The sequence below is a fragment of the Chelon labrosus genome (assembly GCF_963514085.1).
Source record: "Chelon labrosus genome assembly, chromosome: 1".
NCBI lineage: Eukaryota > Metazoa > Chordata > Actinopteri > Mugiliformes > Mugilidae > Chelon > Chelon labrosus.
Window position 1 is genome coordinate 24,232,578 of NC_140337.1, and position 18,199 is coordinate 24,250,776.

General features: G+C 43.9%; 1 protein-coding gene across 1 annotated transcript; it reads right to left on the reverse strand.

Moving 5' to 3' along the window:
• Window positions 1-1,585: 1,585 nt before the first annotated feature.
• pygmb (phosphorylase, glycogen, muscle b) lies at window positions 1,586-17,960 on the reverse strand. The gene is made up of 20 exons (XM_084547195.1): window positions 17,368-17,960; window positions 13,498-13,599; window positions 13,115-13,193; window positions 12,908-13,011; window positions 12,450-12,581; window positions 11,573-11,684; window positions 11,218-11,300; window positions 10,159-10,302; window positions 9,838-9,930; window positions 9,572-9,718; window positions 9,326-9,489; window positions 9,120-9,234; window positions 8,318-8,419; window positions 8,084-8,231; window positions 7,923-7,981; window positions 4,686-4,827; window positions 4,188-4,395; window positions 3,599-3,733; window positions 3,360-3,426; window positions 1,586-2,292 (listed from the first exon to the last, which is right to left on the reverse strand). The coding sequence occupies exons 1-20, from the start codon at window positions 17,608-17,610 to the stop codon at window positions 2,143-2,145; spliced, it is 2,529 nt and encodes an 842-aa protein (XP_084403321.1). The 5' UTR covers window positions 17,611-17,960; the 3' UTR covers window positions 1,586-2,142.
• Between the last annotated feature and the right edge of the window lie 239 nt (window positions 17,961-18,199).

Below are 18,199 nucleotides of genomic sequence, written 5' to 3' on the forward strand. Positions count from 1 at the left end.
AAATGTTAAAAACCACTGACAGTAGAAGTGAATATCTTTTTTTAAACCATCTTGTGACAATTCAATGTTCTTCTGGGAAACTTCTGGACCTGGCATTGATTGGTGTGGATGTTACTTAGACATGTAGCACCCACCTAGACCAGACCAGGCACCCCCACCCCATAGCAATGACACTCCTTGATGGCAGCAGCGTAACGGTTTAGGAACAACTCAAAAAAACCTGAAGAACATCACAAGGTGTTGACCTGGCCTCCAAATTCACTAGATCCCAAACTTATCAAGTATCTGTGGGATGATCCACAGAGGCCCCTCCCCTCAAAGACCCCCCAATTAACAATATACTGTTGCCAGACACCACAGGACACCCTCAGAAGGCCCATGTCCATTCTCTGATGAGTTAGTTACAACGCTAACTCCAACTTTACATCCATCGGAAAAACATTTAAGATATTGTCAAATGGAACCTTGTTTTGGGAAGTTACAGTGGGCTACAGGTTCTACTTTTTTGCTGCAGTCTGTTACATTAAATCTGTGAAGGTTCTCTGTCATCCAGGTCATGGTATATCCAAAACAAACACTGAAAGAAAGGCAACTGGACTTGTAGAGTTTCTTGAAGATGTTTCATCCAAGTAGTTTCTTCAGGTCTAAAGGATTGGTGGAAGAGTTGGGGTTTAAATAGGAACTTAAGTCTCCTTCATGACAGTTAAGTATCTGGTCATTGACTGCTTTACTTCCGGAGGGTCGGAGAGGACTACATACTTGACCTGGACCAAGTCAAGAAGCTTTTGGACTTCGTGGACGACGACACCATCATCCTGCCCTCAAAGGCGGGGGGCCTTTGAGGGGAGGATTGTCTAAGGACAACCTCAGAAGGCCCATGTCCATTCTCTGATGAGTCACCACAAGGGAGACCTACACAATATTAGGAAGGTGTAACAAATAGTTGTGCAATATTAGCCGTGCAAGCGTCCATCATGACTGAAAGTGTCGTGTGCAAAGTTTGTGGTTGTGTGTATCAGGCGATGTTGTGTCTTTAAAGCTTTTTTTTGTTTTGTTTTTAAAGAACTCACCGCGAAGATGAAAAGGTTTCACCGACGTTTGTCGTTTATTGATCGAATACAGAAAAAGCACCGACAGACAGTGAAGGCAGGACAGGATGATACAGTACATCGACGGGTACAGTACGACAGCGTCATGGACTCAACTATGACACACGGCAACGCGACAAAGAACACACACACAAATCTTACAAAGGTAAATTCAGTCACTTAGGTATTAGGCAAACGAGGCTTTGTTATTTTCTAACATAGGCCACTTTTAGGGAACAGTAGTACAGCAGAGTGAGACACACGAACATGCTGAGGAGGTCGTAGGTAAATTCATATCTGCGCTATATTATTATCCCCGATAACAAACAATCAGCCGAGACCATAAAACATTTAGAGACACGTCAGGGAGTCTTAATATGAAATGTTAATACAAATGTGGACAGATTGTTTCCCCGTTAAACGCAATCAAGTCACAGTGCTGCTATGAGGCTGCGGTGCACACTGACCACTGGGTCCTCCCCCTCCCCCAACACCTCCCCTCCCCCGCTTACATGGAAGACAGGTTTGGAAACATTAACAGTGGTTTAATATTTGAATATTTGCTGGCTTTTGGTGTCCACGTGGACTCAGATCGGAGATGAAGTGGAATGCATTTAGAGTCTCGGTTAAAATGTTGAGTTAAAAATACGTGATGTTTTACTTAAAAATAACATATTCTAACTACAAACGAAGCTGGGGGAGAGTTTCTCCAACACCAGCCGTGATGGGGAGTGTTAGGATTTGGGAGTGCTGCTAGGTGAAGGAGTATTTTCTTTAATGTTCCCACTGTAATGGAAGAATTCACGCGGAGGTCTACCTTCTCAACGGAGACAATATGTACCACTGGCGAGGACGGAGACTAGGATCCTTCATAAGCCCGTTTTGAACACGTTGGCGGAAGCAGTAGAGGTCGTACAGGGGATCAAGTAAAGAGGTAATGCCACAGTGAGGAAGCTACGGGGTTTGTTTTTTTTTGTGTTTTTTTTTTTTGCAGGTCGGACCACCGGCTAACAGCTACACGGTCGCAGTGAAGGTAGGTGTTGTAGGTTCTTTTTTAGCGTGGATCGTCTGGGGCGGCGATTTTCTCCAAACTGGGCTCCATCCCCCAGATCTCCCTGGCGTACTGGGAAATGGTGCGGTCGCTGGAGAATTTACCACAGCCGGCGATGTTATGGATCACCATCTTGGTCCATTCTTTTGGGTTCTGTTACAGAGTGAGGAAATGTAAATATATATATATATATATATATATATATATATATATATATATATAAATGAATGTATTTTAGCAAATTTTGACAGAAATTTGTTTACAAATCTTGTTTTGAATGAATTTAACTGGTCAAAACACATGGATAAGACAATCGTAAAAGATCTTAGAGAAAATAAAGAAGAAAAAGGACAAAAAAAAAAAGCATAAAGTAGTAAAATTTAGTAGTTCCAATAAATGGTGTGCTATGCTTACAAAGACAGAGACAAATAACAACACTACCAGAGAAACTGAGGGGTAAAAAGGATTTCAAGTTTGAGGTCTACAAACAAAATATGTCCTTTCAGCCTTCTAGTCCAGCAAATCATTTTGCATATTAAGTTGATTGACTGATTCATATACTGCATGTGATGTAAGTGTAGCTTAACCGCATCAAATCATGTTTTTTTCCCCCGTATAGCATAGTATAGCAGATCATATCGTATAGCATTGCATTATATAGCATCAAATCGTAGCGTGTTGCATCGTAACGTGTAGCATCATAATATAACATCGTATCATATCGTAGTGTAAATCATTGAATTGTATAGCATCGAATATCAGCGTATAGCATTGCATCGCATAGCACTGCATTGTACAGCAACAAATAGCATCGTATTGTATTGTATCGTATCGCATCGCATCGCACTGCATCGTGAAGTGTAGCATCATAATATAACATCGTATCATATCGTAGTGTAAATCATTGAATTGTATAGCATATATAGCTTTGCATCACATCGTATCACATAATATAGCCTCACACATTGTGTCGTATAGTATCGTGTCATATTGCGTTGTGTCGCGTCAAGTTGCATCGTGTCGTTTAATATCGTATCATTTAGTTTCGTATCGTTTAGAATTGTATCGCATCGTATAGCATCGCATCTTGTGTTGTGTCGTATAGTATCGTGTCAGGTGGTATGGTATTGTATAGTTTAGTATTGTATCATAACATATTGTATCATAACATATTGTATCGTAGATTTCCTTGTTGATTGCCTACTTGTGGACACACTAACCTTGTAGAGTTCGCTGACTTTATCTTGACATTTGATGTAGTCTTCATAATCTGCAAACACCTTGAACCTGCAGAACGAATATACAGTTAGAAGTGTTCTAATGAAAGTCAGCGCTATAAAACAATGATCCAAGTAACGTGAAACCAGTCTTATTCGGGCGTTGCATTTACTCAGTGTCACAGTGTTTGAATTCCCCAACAAAAGAAGCCCGTTTAATATTTAATGGGTTCCTTTCCAACCTGTCGTGGTGCATCAGCATGTTGACCAGGTCTTTAAAGAGGCCGGGCTGGCTGGGACTGAAGAAGCCTCCGGATATCTGATCCATCGCTTGCTTCAGCTCTGGGATGCGGTTGTAGTACGACGCGGCGTCGTAGCTGAGGACAACAAATTTTCATTAAATTGAATTTTTGGTAAACAGAAACTCATATATCAGCAACTCTTGTAGTAAATGGAACAACCCAATACATTTGTTATTCCATTTACTACAAGAGCTGCTGGAGTCCTGATCGTTCCACAATTTATTTTCCTCCTCCGTGCACCTTGGTAGCAGGTGAAGTTGCATCAGACATAAAAAGATTTCAGACATAGACAGTTAGTGGTGACTACTACTACAACTGCTGAATTAAAATGTTATATAGGCAATGGTGATGAGTGAAGAAGAGGTCGGGTCTTTATGGCAAACTCGGCAAAAAGACAAAACGAAACGATAAAATGCATCAATATTTTGATACGTATGTGTAACTCTAAACCAAATGTCACAGGTTCCTTTTAAATGTGGACTACACATCTGACTCCATCATTATTTCAAGTAGTAGCAGTTCAGCTCACCCTTTCTTGTCCATTTCCTCCACATCGTGCACCCTCATGCCGAAGATGAAGAGGTTCTCCTCTCCGGCCTCCTCCGCCATCTCCACGTTAGCCCCGTCCATGGTGCCGATGGTGAGGGCACCGTTCAGCATGAACTTCATGTTCCCGGTGCCGGAGGCCTCGGTGCCTGCCGTGGAGATCTGCTCTGACAGGTCAGAGGCAGGGATGACTGTGCAGAGAGAGACACATATGCAACGTATTCAAGTTAGGCTGCTGACATGACAGAAAATTAATGCAGTGGTGCGTCAGCTGATGCAAGTGGTCACTTGAAACTTAAACGTGAATGAATGAACATAAACTTAGGGCTGACTCAGGTGACACTGAACAATCTTTTAGTTAAGCTGCTATAGACCTAGGCTGCTGGGGGATGAAGCACCTGTCCTCTACTTTCTTGGCTAGTGTGCATTCCATAAAAAATGACATAATTACTTAGTAGACCATAGTATTACTATTCATTACCCTTCTCAGCCAGAGTGACCCTGTAGTTCTCAAGGAAGATGACCTTCAGGCGATCTCCGACCACGGGGTCATTATTGACAATATCTCCAATTGATGTGATCAGCTTGATGATCATCTTGGCGGTGTGGTAACCTGGAGCTGCCTGGAAAACACAACGATACACAAACGATAACGCTCACATGTACAACCTGATGTTTTACATCTGCTGTAAACCCGAGTCATTATGTTTTCACCTTGAATAGGGTAAAATATCCTCGGGGTCTGATTATGTTTTCGTGGTCAAACGTCACCCTGACCTCACAAAACAGGAATTTCTTCAAATTTGGTATTTTCACTTGGTTGAAAGCCTGACTTGATTAGATTTTAGAGGTCAAAGTTCAACTTTTCAAAGTTCAACCGCTCCTTGTACCAGAAGATTGCTGGATAAGCTAAATAGCAACCTGCAGTGGGCTAGGATGAAAGTGAAGCCTATTAAATCTAGGAGTATTTCTATTGTTAAAGGAAAGGTAGTAGATAAGAAGTTTGTTATAAATGATGAGGTAGTTCCCACAGTGCTGGAAAAGCCAGTGAAGAGCTTGGGAAGATGGTATGATGCAAGTCTTAGTGATAAGGCGCAGTTTGAAGGGTTGAGGCAGGAAATGATTCAAGGCATTTCAAGCATAGACCGGTCAGGGCTACCAGGGAAGTTAAAATTGTGGTGCTGGCAATTTGGTTTACTGCCTCGGCTAATGTGGCCGCTGACGGTGTATGAGGTTGCCCTTTCAAAGGTAGAAAAGTTAGAAAGAATGATTAATTCATTTATCAGAAAGTGGCTTGGTGTCCCACGCTGCTTAAGTGACACAGCCTTGTATGGGAAAGGCATTCTGGAGCTCCCAGTTACCAGCCTAACAGAGGAGTTTAAGTGTGCTAAAGTTAGACTGGAAATGACTCTTACTCAGTCAAAGGATCCAGTGGTTAGGAGTGTAGCGCCTACTATTAAGACAGGGAGGAAGTGGAAGGCAAAAGAGGCAGTACAGCAAGCACAGGCAGCTCTTAAACATAGGGATATCATAGGTCATGTACAGCAAGGGCGTGGAGGCCTAGGGCTGTGTGCAGGGAAACCTCTGTGGAGCAAGGCATCAGCAGTAGAAAGGAGAAAGATGGTAGTGGAAGAAGTACAGAAGCAGGAGGAAGCAGTTAGATGCTCGAAGGCAGTGTCGCAGGCTAAGCAGGGTCAGTGGGTGAACTGGGAGAGTGTGGAGAAAAGGAAGTTGAAGTGGAGAGAGCTTTGGAGCATGGAGGCTAGCAGAATTAGATTTATGTTAGGGGCTACATATGATGTGCTGCCAACTCCCCAGAATCTAAACCAATGGGTAGGTGAGGATAATGCCTGTCCACTGTGCACTTGTGTCTGCACGCTTAGACATATTCTGACAGGTTGTAAGGTTAGTCTTTCCCAAGGACGTTATACCTGGCGTCACAACCAGGTACTGAAATGTTTAGCAGCTGCAATTGAGGAAAAACGGGTGAATTTAAATTCCATGGCCGTTAACAGAGAGAATAGATGTATTAAGTTTGTACGGGAGGGAGAAAAGGCTAGACCAGCAGGCATCAGGCATAACACGGGACAGCTAAGAGTAGGAGGAGCCTGGCAGATGAGAGCGGATTTAAATGGACAACTGGTTATTCCAGCTGAGATAGTTAGCACTCGACTACGGCCAGATCTGCTGTTGTGGTCTGAGCCAGAGAAAGTAGTTTATTTCATAGAGCTGACTGTCCCGTGGGAAGATAGAGTTGAGGAGGCTAATGAGCGAAAAAGAGCTAAGTATGCAGAGTTAGCAGCAGATGCAGAGCAGAATGGATGGAAGGCTTATGTCCGCCCGGTAGAAGTGGGTTGCCGTGGATTTGTGGCAAAGTCGGTGATCTGGGCATACGGGGAAGGAGCCAGAGGACTGCGGTTAGCAACATGTCCCGGGCAGCAGAGAGAGCGAGCGACTGGTTATGGGTGCGCAGAAAGCATGCTAGCTGGGGAACTAGCTAAGGTAAGGAAGGCCGCATGTAGGCCTCGATTTGTTTGTTACGCGATTTGTTTGTTACGTGTTTTCGGCCCGTAGCAACGGGGCGAATCACGGTAGATTTGTTTGTTTGGCTCGTGGTTCAGTCCGCATCAACGGGGCGAATCACGGTAGATTTGTTTGTTTGTTACGTGTTTCAGTCCGCATCAACGGGGCGAATCACGGTAGATTTGTTTGTTTGGCTCGTGGTTCAGTCCGCATCAACGGGGCGAATCACGGTAGATTTGTTTGTTTGTTACGTGGTTCAGTCCGCATCAACGGGGCGAATCACGGTAGATTTGTTTGTTTGGCTCGTGGTTCAGTCCGCATCAACGGGGCGAATCATGGTAGATTTGTTTGTTTGGCTCGTGGTTCAGTCCGCATCAACGGGGCGAATCACGGTAGATTTGTTTGTTTGGCTCGTGGTTCAGTCCGCATCAACGGGGCGAATCACGGTAGATTTGTTTGTTTGTTACGTGGTTCAGTCCGCATCAACGGGGCGAATCACGGTAGATTTGTTTGTTTGTTACGTGTTTCAGTCCGCATCAACGGGGCGAATCACGGTAGATTTGCTTGTTTGTTACGTGGTTCAGTCCGCATCAACGGGGCGAATCACGGTAGATTTGTTTGTTTGGCTCGTGGTTCAGTCCGCATCAACGGGGCGAATCATGGTAGATTTGTTTGTTTGTTACGTGGTTATTAGTTACTATATTAGCTGTTGATAGACATCGAATGGTGAGGGAAACAGGGTTGTGCAGTGGCGGTGTGGAGGGGGGTGACTCCAGGACGCTGGAATTCACTGTTAAGCCTTCTCGAGGTGTCGTGGGCCTAACTTAACGAAACATCGGTGAAGGGAGGTGCCCACTCGAAAACACCAATGACATGCTGCATACTGCTGTTGTCTTCTTGTTACGTGGTAGCTATGGTTAGCTGCTGAGCGGGCCATACAAGCCAGCAGCGTTTAGTTAATGTTTTACAATGTCTGAACTATGCTGCTCAATGGGCTTACAAGCCAGCAGCTTTTACTTAGTTTATGTAGATTATAGGTTAATTGTCATATTATATGACCATAGGTTTGGTAGGGTCTCTTAGCTGAACAGGGCCTCTAAATGTGTTTTGCCTGGGATTTTGGCACAAGGGATTATAACATCTTATCCTGTGTATTACTGAATACTGCCTTATTCAAATAACAAGTGCTACTCACCTTTCCTCCAATCATGATGGTCCTGGGGGTCCATGACTTGTTGGGCTCCATCTTGATGCCTGATTTAAAAACAAAAAAAACAAAGGCTTTCCTAAACCCTGACCTTCTTTTTTTTTTTACATTTGTCTCCTATAAAGTTCTCATAAATAAGCAATACCCACGGTTGTACAGTGTGATGATGTGCAGACAGTTGAGCAGCTGTCTTTTATACTCATGAATCCTCTTCACATGGACGTCAAACATGGACTCGGGATTGATCTTCACCTTGTAGAGCTCCTCAAGATAGGCGGCAAACTTCATCTTGTTCTCCTTCAAGTTCAAGGGAGAGGAGCAGGATTAGAAAACGAAAAAAAAAACACGGGAAAAGAATTAAGCAAGCATTTTTAAGCTCTCACTTGTTTGACTTTGGCTACGTCCCGGATGAAGGCGTCGTCGTCCACGAAGTCCAAAAGCTGCTTGAGTTGGTCCAGATCACGGATGTAGTCCTCTCCGATCCTCTGGAAGTAAAATGGTCAATGACCAGACACTTAACTGCCATGAAGGAGACTTAAGTTCCTATTTAAACCCCAACTCTTCCACCACTCCTTTAGAACTTAAGAAGCTACTTGGATGAAACGTCTTCGAGAAACTCTACAAGTCCTGTTGCCTTTCTTTCAGTGTTTCTTTTGGATATACCATGACCTGGGTGACAGAGAACCTTCACAGACTTAATGTAATAGACTACAGCAAAAAAAGTTGAACCTGTAGTCCACTGTAACTTCCCAAAACAAGGTTCCCTTTGACTATATCTTTAACAATGTCTTTCCGATGAATGTAAAGTTGGACTTTGCGTTGTAACTGACTCATCAGAGAATGGACATGGACCTTCTGAGGGAGTCCTGTAGTGTCTGGCAACAGATTGTTGTTAGTCGGGGACTTTGAGGGGAGGGGCCTCTGTGGATCATCCCACAGATACTTGATCAGTTTGGGATCTAGTGAATTTGGAGGCCAGGTCAACACCTTGTGCTGTTCTTCGTGTTTTTTTGAGTTGTTCCTAAAGCGTTTTTGTGTCCTGCTCCCATCAAAGAGTGTCATTACTATGGGGTGGGGGTGCCTGGTGAGGTCTAGGTGGGTCATAATGTTGTGGCTCATTGTTTAATAACAGTGTTCCTATTCTTTTTAAATTACATTTTTGTTCGAAAATCAGTTTAAACACACCTCAGCGATGACATCAGCCAGACCAGGGTTGCACATGACCAGCCAGCGCCTCGGTGTGATACCATTGGTCTTGTTCTGAAACTTATGAGGGTCCACCTCGTAGAAATCCTTGAACCTGCAGCAGGAGTAAGAACCACATTTAGCGCAGGAACCTTCACACAAACACACACAAGCCTCCAAGAATTAGGGTGAACTGGTTTCCCTACACAGTGTCTTTGATGATTTCAGAGTGGATGCGAGCCACTCCGTTGACGGCGTGAGAACCCACGATGCACAAATGAGCCATGTTGATTTTCTTGACGTCGCCCTCCTCAATCAGGGACATCCTGCGCATGCGGTCTAAGTCTCCGGGGTAAAGTTCAGAGATGCGCTGGGGGAAGAGAGAACGATTAATCAAAGCTGTGTGTGGCCGACGACATGGCAGCAGGTGAATCCAGAGCCTCTCCTCGTACCTCCATATGTCTCCTGTTGATCTCGTAGATGATCTCCAGGTGTCTGGGCAGCAGATTCTGGAAGAGGTCGACGGGCCAGCGCTCAAGAGCCTCGGGCAGGACGGTATGGTTAGTGTAGGCACAGGTACGGACCACGATGTCCCAGGCCTGGTTACAGAGAGACGACAGATTCAAAGATTTGTTGAAAATTTGACAATGTGTCAATTTGTTTTCTAAAGCACATTTAAAACCAACAGTTGAGTTGAAGCGTTTTCCACCATCCATACCTTCTCCCATGAGAGTTTCTCTATGTCCACCAGGATCCTCATCAGCTCAGGGATGGCCAGAGCAGGGTGAGTGTCATTCAGCTGGATGGCGACCTGCACACAAAAAAATAAAAGCGTCACTTATAAAGAACAAAAAAAAAAGCAAACTTTAACACCGTTAATGACGAATCACCTCAGCCTCCATCTCTTATAGATACCACCGACATACGGCGGCAAAGATGAGGTATTAGCTCTCTAGTTTATCAGATTCTGTCAATCTGAGGGCTTCTCATTCCGTTCAATACTTACATGGTGGTTTTATTATTATTATTAAGTTCTCACCTTGTCCGGCAGCGTAGAAAGGTCCAACCGCACAAACTCCGTGGAGCCAAACTTCGAAGCTTTGAATCGACGGATGATGTCCTGAAGAGTTGCGGCTACGACAAAGTACTCCTGCTTCAGACGCAGCTCCTTCCCCTCAAAGAACTGAAGCACAAAGACGGTAAGGAGAGCTGTCATCTAGTTTCGGTTGAAAAACTTGTTTCTGTTGAAAAACTCTTGAAAAACCACATAAGACTGTATAAAAGACGGACACCATGACAGCTCCTCAAAAAGTGAAGCCAAAGCAAGTAGAGCTCCCCCTGGTGGCTGGCTGCAGTATAGGTCATAAGTTCCGGCTCCTCCATGTTAGCGGATGGGACTTTGGTCAAATCATAGACTGTAAAAAATATTAACGATGTGTCGCTACGCCCTCCCATTGGTCAAAGTGACGCTAGTTTCCATGGGATACAGGCACCGCCATCTTGTGAGTTTTGGAGCCAGAGGTTGATCAGTATAGTCCGAGAGTGGAGCAACGTTATCGATGACCCGCCCACACTTCCTGTAGAATCACTCACGTTTTCACTGATTAGTGATTAATACTGCACTCACTTCAATTATTTATGTATTTTATCCTATGGGACCACTTCACAGTGTGGCTGTCATGGCAACTGTCAATCATCATGATGTCACATCCTGTTTCTATAGCGTCAAATAACTAAAACGAAACTTTTCAGAAAAATTGACACTTGAACATGCATCAACATTATATTAACTACAGAAAATGACAGAAACCATCCTTGAAAAAAATATTTGGCGTGTACATTAGTTTTAAGCTCAAGTCCCGCCCACTAACAGGAGGAGGTGGAGCTTATGAGCCAGCCCCCTGGTGTCCCACATTAACTGTGGGACACCAGGGGGCTGGCTTCACTTTAGAGGAGCCGTCATGGCAACTATTTTTTATACAGTCTAAGGGCCAAACTATGAAAAAAAATAGCCAGTAGTGTGGTGTGTGTGCGTCATTTACGTAAAATGTTGAGGCTGACGGTTGACATGTGTATACGCAACTATAAATACACTCACATTGTCGTTGGGGTACAGAACTCTGGAGATGTTCTCAGCCAGGTTTCTATCCAGCACAGCTTGGATGTAGCCACCGACATTAACTGTGGGACAACAGAACATCTGATTGTTTTTCTATTCAACTTCATATTTTTCTTCATTATATAATACCCTGGAAGCCAGACCACCTTCCCCCCCTGTTCCCACATTTTCTGTGGTGGAAAGCTGGAATCCTTCCACCGGGTTATTATGGTCCTGCAATGATCTGCCAGGCATGTCATGCTAGCTACTTCTAGCTACATTATTGAGTAAGATTCCTGACATTTATACACATTTATAGTATGTATAATTTAACTGTACGGGTAACAGCACTCACAGTCCTTGAGGTTAAAGTCACAGGGCGCCTTGGCAGACCACAGCCTCATGGTGTTGACAATGTTGTTCCTGTAGCCGGGGACTGGGGTGTCGTAGGGAAGAGCCAGGACCACCTGGACGACAACAAAAACACGAACAGACTTTTGATGTTTGTATTGAATTTAAACATCAGGATATAAGTTCCACATCCAACTAGAGATTAGCTGCATCGACACGTGTGGTAGGACTGATCAGATTTAGCGGATAAACTGTATAAATCAGGCAACAATTTAAAAATAGAGATAGCTGTATAGAAATAAACAGAACATAGAGGTATGTGTCACAATGTAATGCACATTTTGACTGACTGTAGCCAAATAAGGACTTGGTCTGTCAAATAGTTTGAGTAGTTCATGAAATTAATAGAGTTTGGTATTAATATATGCCAAAATATGTCAAAGTATACCAAACTACATTAAATTAATTTATTTAACTAATGTAGTTTGACCTAAACTACTCCAAACTATTCCAAAATACGCCAGATTAGATTAATTTATGACAAACTACACCAAAATAATTTATCAAGTTATTTTTTTGTAATTTATCAATGTGTTACACTCATTTAGCCAAAACTATACCAAATTAATTCATCAAATCAATGCAGTTTGGCAATAATTTGATGAATTACTCAAACTACTTGATAGACTGAGACTTTATTTGGATGCAGTCAATCAAAAGTTGCATGCAACAAAGACGCAGCTCTCAACAAGGCATCAAATTTTATCTTCTTCCTTTAACAGGATGTGCCACTGCGGATATGTGCTCTGGACCAGATTATATAGCAGAACTCTTGGTAATAATCTAATAAAGGCGTCCGGTTTGCTTCCGTTAATACCGACCTGAGTGTCGACCCATTTCACGCCTTCGTCCGTGTGCTCTACTCGGCCGTAGAAGTGGACGGGACGCATGTATTCAGGGCGAGCCTTCTCCCAGGGGTTCCCGTAACGCAGCCAATCATCAGCTTCTTCAACCTGTAAAAAAAAAAAAAAAACCCAACTGTTAACCTCGGTGAAAGGGTCCGACGCCATCACTTTGGCCTAAGGTCTATAACTGAGTCTGTGAAGGTTCTCAGTCGTCCAGGTCGAGGTATATCCTAAAAACAAACTGTAACAAGGACAACTAGAGTTGTAGAGCTTCTTGAAGACGTTTCATCCGAGTCTTCCGATCTAAATGTTGGGTGCCTGTGCTAATTCTAACAGGACAGTTATATTTCAGGACGGTGCCAATTGTCAGAACATCTGTCCTGATACTGGACGTCTTTCGGATCACGCGTGTCAGGCGTTTTAAGTGAACGTACCTGCCAGCCGTTCACGATTTTCTGGTTGAAGATGCCAAACTCGTAGCGAATGCCGTATCCATAGGCAGCCAGACCCAGAGAGGCCATGGAGTCCAGGAAGCAAGCTGAAGAAACATAACGATAAAAGAACCGGATGAGGGGTGAGACAAGACTGTCCAGACAACTAAACATCAGCTGCTGATCAGGAGAAGCTCCTAGCTAGCGCACCGGCGAGGCGACCCAGTCCTCCGTTGCCCAGGCCAGCATCTTCCTCGATGTCCTGCAGCTCCTCCATGTCCAGACCCAGCTGAGGAACACATCAACACATGCTTCAAGCAAAAGCAGTGAACATGGTGGCACAGTAAGCAGCGCTGAGTCATGCATGTCCTTCCACAACGTTACCAAAAGTGGACAACAAATACGAAGGATGTGTTCTGAAGTCTGGGTATGTGTTGTCGACCCTTTAACAAACGGGTGTCATGCTCGTTTTAGCTCAGATGCCTGCTTTCTCGCTTATCGATAAGGTCTCATGCGCTCTTGGCTGCAAAAATGTCGGCTTAACAGCAGAAGAAGAAGTTCCGCGGGTTCAGGAATCGCCGATTCTCTCTCACCTGGTACGTGGCTTCATCGCAGGCGCCCTCCAAGGCCAGGTTAACCATGGTGTTCTGCAGAGTCCGTCCCATGTAAAACTCTAGGGAGAGGTAGTAGACGCGCTGCAGGACAAAACCAGACGAAGCAACGTGTGATTGTGAATGCCGGGAGTACGTTCAACTCAAACATTTGCAAAATCTTCGACTATTTCAATCTGATCTCATCTGACCAGATGGGGGGAAAAAAAAAAGATTCATGAAATACGTCACTGACACTCTCCACAAATACTCAGGGGCATCCTAATAATAACACAGTGCTCTATTTGTTGTCCCTGATGGCCTCGCAACACTATTAGGGACACAGCTGCTGTCAGAGGCAAGAGGACCAGAGCTATTACTGACAACAGCCAAAGCAAGGCCCCCATTAGAGCGCTGCAGAATATCACCTCCCAGCTCTGGGACAGTGGGAAAATTGTGACACTTCCAAATTCAGAGTGCACACTTTGTGTTTGTGTGGCAGTCCCTCTAACCTCCTGCTCAGTGATCCGGACCGATGGCAGGGGTTGTACCGAGGAAGCAGACATGGGGGAAAATGTGTGCGGCCAGAATCGATTGGAAAAGCTTTGTCGGCGTCGTCAACAAAATAAATAACCCACAGACTGTATATGAGTGTGGACAACGTGTCGCCACTTCCTTGCATTGGCCAGACTGACGCTACTTTCCTGTTTCTATAGCGTCAAATAACCCCCATAACCCTAACCCTAACCCTAACTAAATCAACTTATCCAAAGAATTGACACTTGAACATTCATCAACATTATATTAGCTACCTAAAAAGACAGAAACCATCTTTGAAAAAAATTATATGACGTGTATTTTAGTGTTTTAGTTTGGCCCAAGTCCCGCCCACTAGCATTGAGGAGGCGGAGCTTATGACCTATACTGCAGCCAGCCACCAGGGGGAGCTCTACTTGCGTTGGCTTCACTTCCTGCCGCCAATCTTTATACTGTCTATGATTTAACCCCATAAAGCCAAGTATATATAAATATTTGCTACGTGTATTTCTGTGGCCTCTGCTCCAGTGTAGACATTTTGAGATTCGTCATCTGCCCCCTGGTGGATTTATCCATGCTCTACAGTCAGTAGCTTTTGGCAGCCACTTCCAAAATGGCTGACTTTCTATTTTTTTTTCACTAATTTTGAAAGGGTTAAGAACATAATTGATATTGTTACTGATATTTTAATATTTACTTTATTGAATTAATCTGTAATTATTTTATACATTATGAGTAAAACTATTTTTAGATATTTATGTGTGTTTTTTCTCAAGCGGAGGTTCTCTTGGGAATTACTGTCGTCTTTCATCCTCAGTTTCCACGAACACAATTAAATGACTATCTTCAGCTTTAGAAAAGAACATTTACTAATCCAGAGAATAAATTCAGACATGCAAAAATTTGTATTTCAGTCCATCATTGCGTGAGCGTGGACAGAAAGGAACCAACCAGACCAAAATAAGTGTTTCAAATGTTCTAAATATAAAGAAATTAATTTGTTATTTGTTTTAAATAAATAAAATTGTGGTCAGTAAACTTAAATATGATACAAAACAATGGATTTTGTTTATTGTTATTTAATAACAGTATGTCTTAACTTTAACTATTAATCCTGCTCTCAAGATGTTTTCTCATGTTTCTCATGTCAATTCCTGTTGACTCCAGCCACTCTATGCTACCGTGGGACTTGTTTTTTTATTGCCAGGCCTGCTGGGCACCCTGTTGCCATATTTGACTTTAATTATTACAGGGGACATGTTCTATATATAGTTATGGAAAGGCTTTGTGCAAACAATAATACAGCAAATAATCTGCCGGCAGTGGAACATAAAAATCGACCTGACAGTGACCCTTTGGGACAGCGAAGCCAAAGCACACAATGTCATTTGTTATCCAAATCCTATCCTCGGTGTTGGAGATAATACAGAACTGTAAGGCTGACTGTTGTTGTGTAATGTCAGTAAATGCACACATGCAGGTGAGACTCATACTAGAAGCACCAGATTAAACTTCAGCCCCTGTTAAGGTTTCTGTCAAGACACAGATTACATCTATCACCGGTGAGTCTACGAACAACCTGCTCTGGACTCTTCGTTGCTAGAATCTTGTATTTTATAGATACTTCAATCTGGAATATCTTGAATACATGTGAAACTGCAGCATAAAGAGAGTAAAGGCTCATTTTAAGGTTCTTCGGGACATAGACGTTGTCGCCTACGTCTGTAGCCTATGTATGTAGGTTACGTACGTAGGCTACGTTGGTGTGAGCCATTTATACTTGTTGGCTCGTCAGTCTGTCTCGCTCTGTAACAACACCACCCAAACACTAGTTGGCGATCTTTTTCGCCAGTCGGGTTAATTTTTGTTTGTCTGCAATTTTTCAGTAAAAGCAGTAACTGCTATTCATAATTTGTCCAATAGGGGTGTCCACTGTTTTAGTAAAGGCTCATTTAAGGTAATGCGGGACATAGACGCCGTAACCTACGTATGTAGCTTACGTACGTAGGCTACGTTGGTGCGAGCCATTTATACTTGTTGGCTCATTAGTCTGTCTCGCTCTGTAACAACACCACCCAAACACTAGTTGGCGATCTTTTTCGCCAGTCGGGTCAATAAAAGTAACTGCTATTCCTAATTTGTCCACTAGGTGGTGTCCACTGTTTTAGTAAAGGCTCATTTAAGGTACTGCGGGACATAGACGCCGTAACCTACGTACGTAGCCTACGTCGGTGCGAGTCATTTAAACTTGTGCGCTGTGTCTTTTTTACCAGTCAGGTTAATTTTGCTTCACTTTCAATAATGGCGACTGAAACTTTCGCCAAAATTTCGCCGAAGACGAGTCGTACAAACGTTTGTATCTCCGAACCTCCTCAGTTAACCTTTGCTCCATGTGTTCCATCTTTATTGATCCAAAACAATCGATTTTTGTTTGAATTTTTTTGAATTTTGTTTGAAGCAGACCGAAATACTAAAGTGGAAACACGTCACTACCATGCGGACCAATCACAGCTCTTGCAGCTACATTTCTAGGGAGGTGGACGTCAGGCTACGGCGTTAGGGTCTACGTAGGGTCTGGGCTGAAGCCTAAACCGCCTATTAGGGAACAAGTTTGTAGCGTCTCTGTGCTCGCCTCCAGTATTGTGCCAAATTATGACCGTATTTCATGACTTGTCTTTGCAAAACAGGGCAACAGAAGTCATGAGAACAGAGTGTAGTCATGATGTTTTACAGCTGGAGATGAAATGCTGTTGGACATGAGCTTTAAAACTATAAACCTGCACTGACCCTGCGGCTGCAACCAAATATGTAACCAAATAAACACCAGATGAGGAGCTTTAAATTCTCCTAGTGGACATATTGTTTGGTTATGTGGTGCGCAGTGTTTGTGATAAGCAGTGATGGATGGATGCTGATGGATGATGGAGGAGGAGGGCCCGGACATGCCGTTACGCAATGCACGTTTCAAACAACCGGTTGAATGTCCCGATTTCCAGTCTGCGCCAGAGCTCGTTTCGGGCCGCGCATCGTTCTCATCTGACGCCACGGGAGACCGGATCAAGGTTACCGGGGTGTATGCGCAAGGGGGTAGCGGCGGGGTTATGCAACAGACACGGAAATGACAGTGCGCGCTGCTCGAATACCGCACACAGCACAATACGCGCACCGCACGCAGCAGGGACGTGACTATAAATGGGAAAGAAGCGCAAAGCCTTCAGTAGTGACACTGCAGCTGAATAATCAAGGGCCCCGCATCCACTCCCCCTTCCCCTTCCCCCCCTCCCACTTCCCCCTCGATCAGCTGTGCGTACGTGCTGCGGCATCCGCGCTGCTTACTTTAGGGTCCTTCTCATAGTAATGCTGCTGCGTCCGGATCCAGCGGCCCACCAGGTGGTCCCGGACCGTGTTGGCCAGGGCGAAGTAGTAGTCCCGCTTGGTGGCCACATTTCGGTCTTTCACCAGGGTGAAGTGGAGGTGCCTGTTGAAGTTAGTTTTCAGGTCCGCAACGTTTTCCACCCCGGCCAGCCCCCGGACCGAGATCTGCTTCCTCTTGTCCTGGTCTGTCAGCGGTTTGGCCATGCTTCTAGTCTGCGCACTTTATTTATTTATTTATATATCTTTTTATCTTTTAACTGAAACGTCAACTTCTGTTTTCAGTCGGCGTCCCTGCCCACTTCTTGTCTCTTCCTACCCTCCGCTAGACAGCCAGTAGGATGAGACGCTCCGACGTCCTTTATATACCAGTCACGTGGTCGGTGTCAATTTAAAAAAAAAGGAAGAGGCAGCCTCTTCCGGTTACAGTTTCAAAATAAAACCGCAACTTCCGCCTGCTGATATGTGCCCTTGGGAGAATTACAAGTGCGTCAGAAGTAAAGTTTACTTGTAGATTGTACAAAAACAGAGCATCTTTCTCTCTGAATTGTTTGTAAAACAGCAGAGAATATTTATCGAACGAAAAAATGGTCTTTTTTTTACATTTTTAACTTCGAAATTCCTCTACTTCCGGTGTAAATCTCGTCAACTTTTGTGGACACTTCCTCAAAAAAGTTTAAAAAAGCAGGGAGGTGTCAAACTTATTTTAGTTCAGGGGGGGCCACATGCAGCCTAATGTGATCTGAAGCTGGCCCGGACCAGTAGCATAATAGCACAATAAGTTATAAATAAAGAT

What these genes read in the sequence shown, in the direction of transcription:
- pygmb (XM_084547195.1), bottom strand. Translation starts at nt 17,610, where the DNA reads ATGGCCAAACCGCTGACAGACCAGGACAAGAGGAAGCAGATCTCGGTC. An exon ending in ACTATGAGAAGGACCCTAAA is followed by an intron (nt 13,600 to 17,367) that starts GTAAGCAGCGCG and finishes TTTGTCCTGCAG; the next exon opens with CGCGTCTACTACCTCTCCCT. An exon ending in AGAAACTCTCATGGGAGAAG is followed by an intron (nt 9,719 to 9,837) that starts GTATGGATGGTG and finishes CTCTGTAACCAG; the next exon opens with GCCTGGGACATCGTGGTCCG.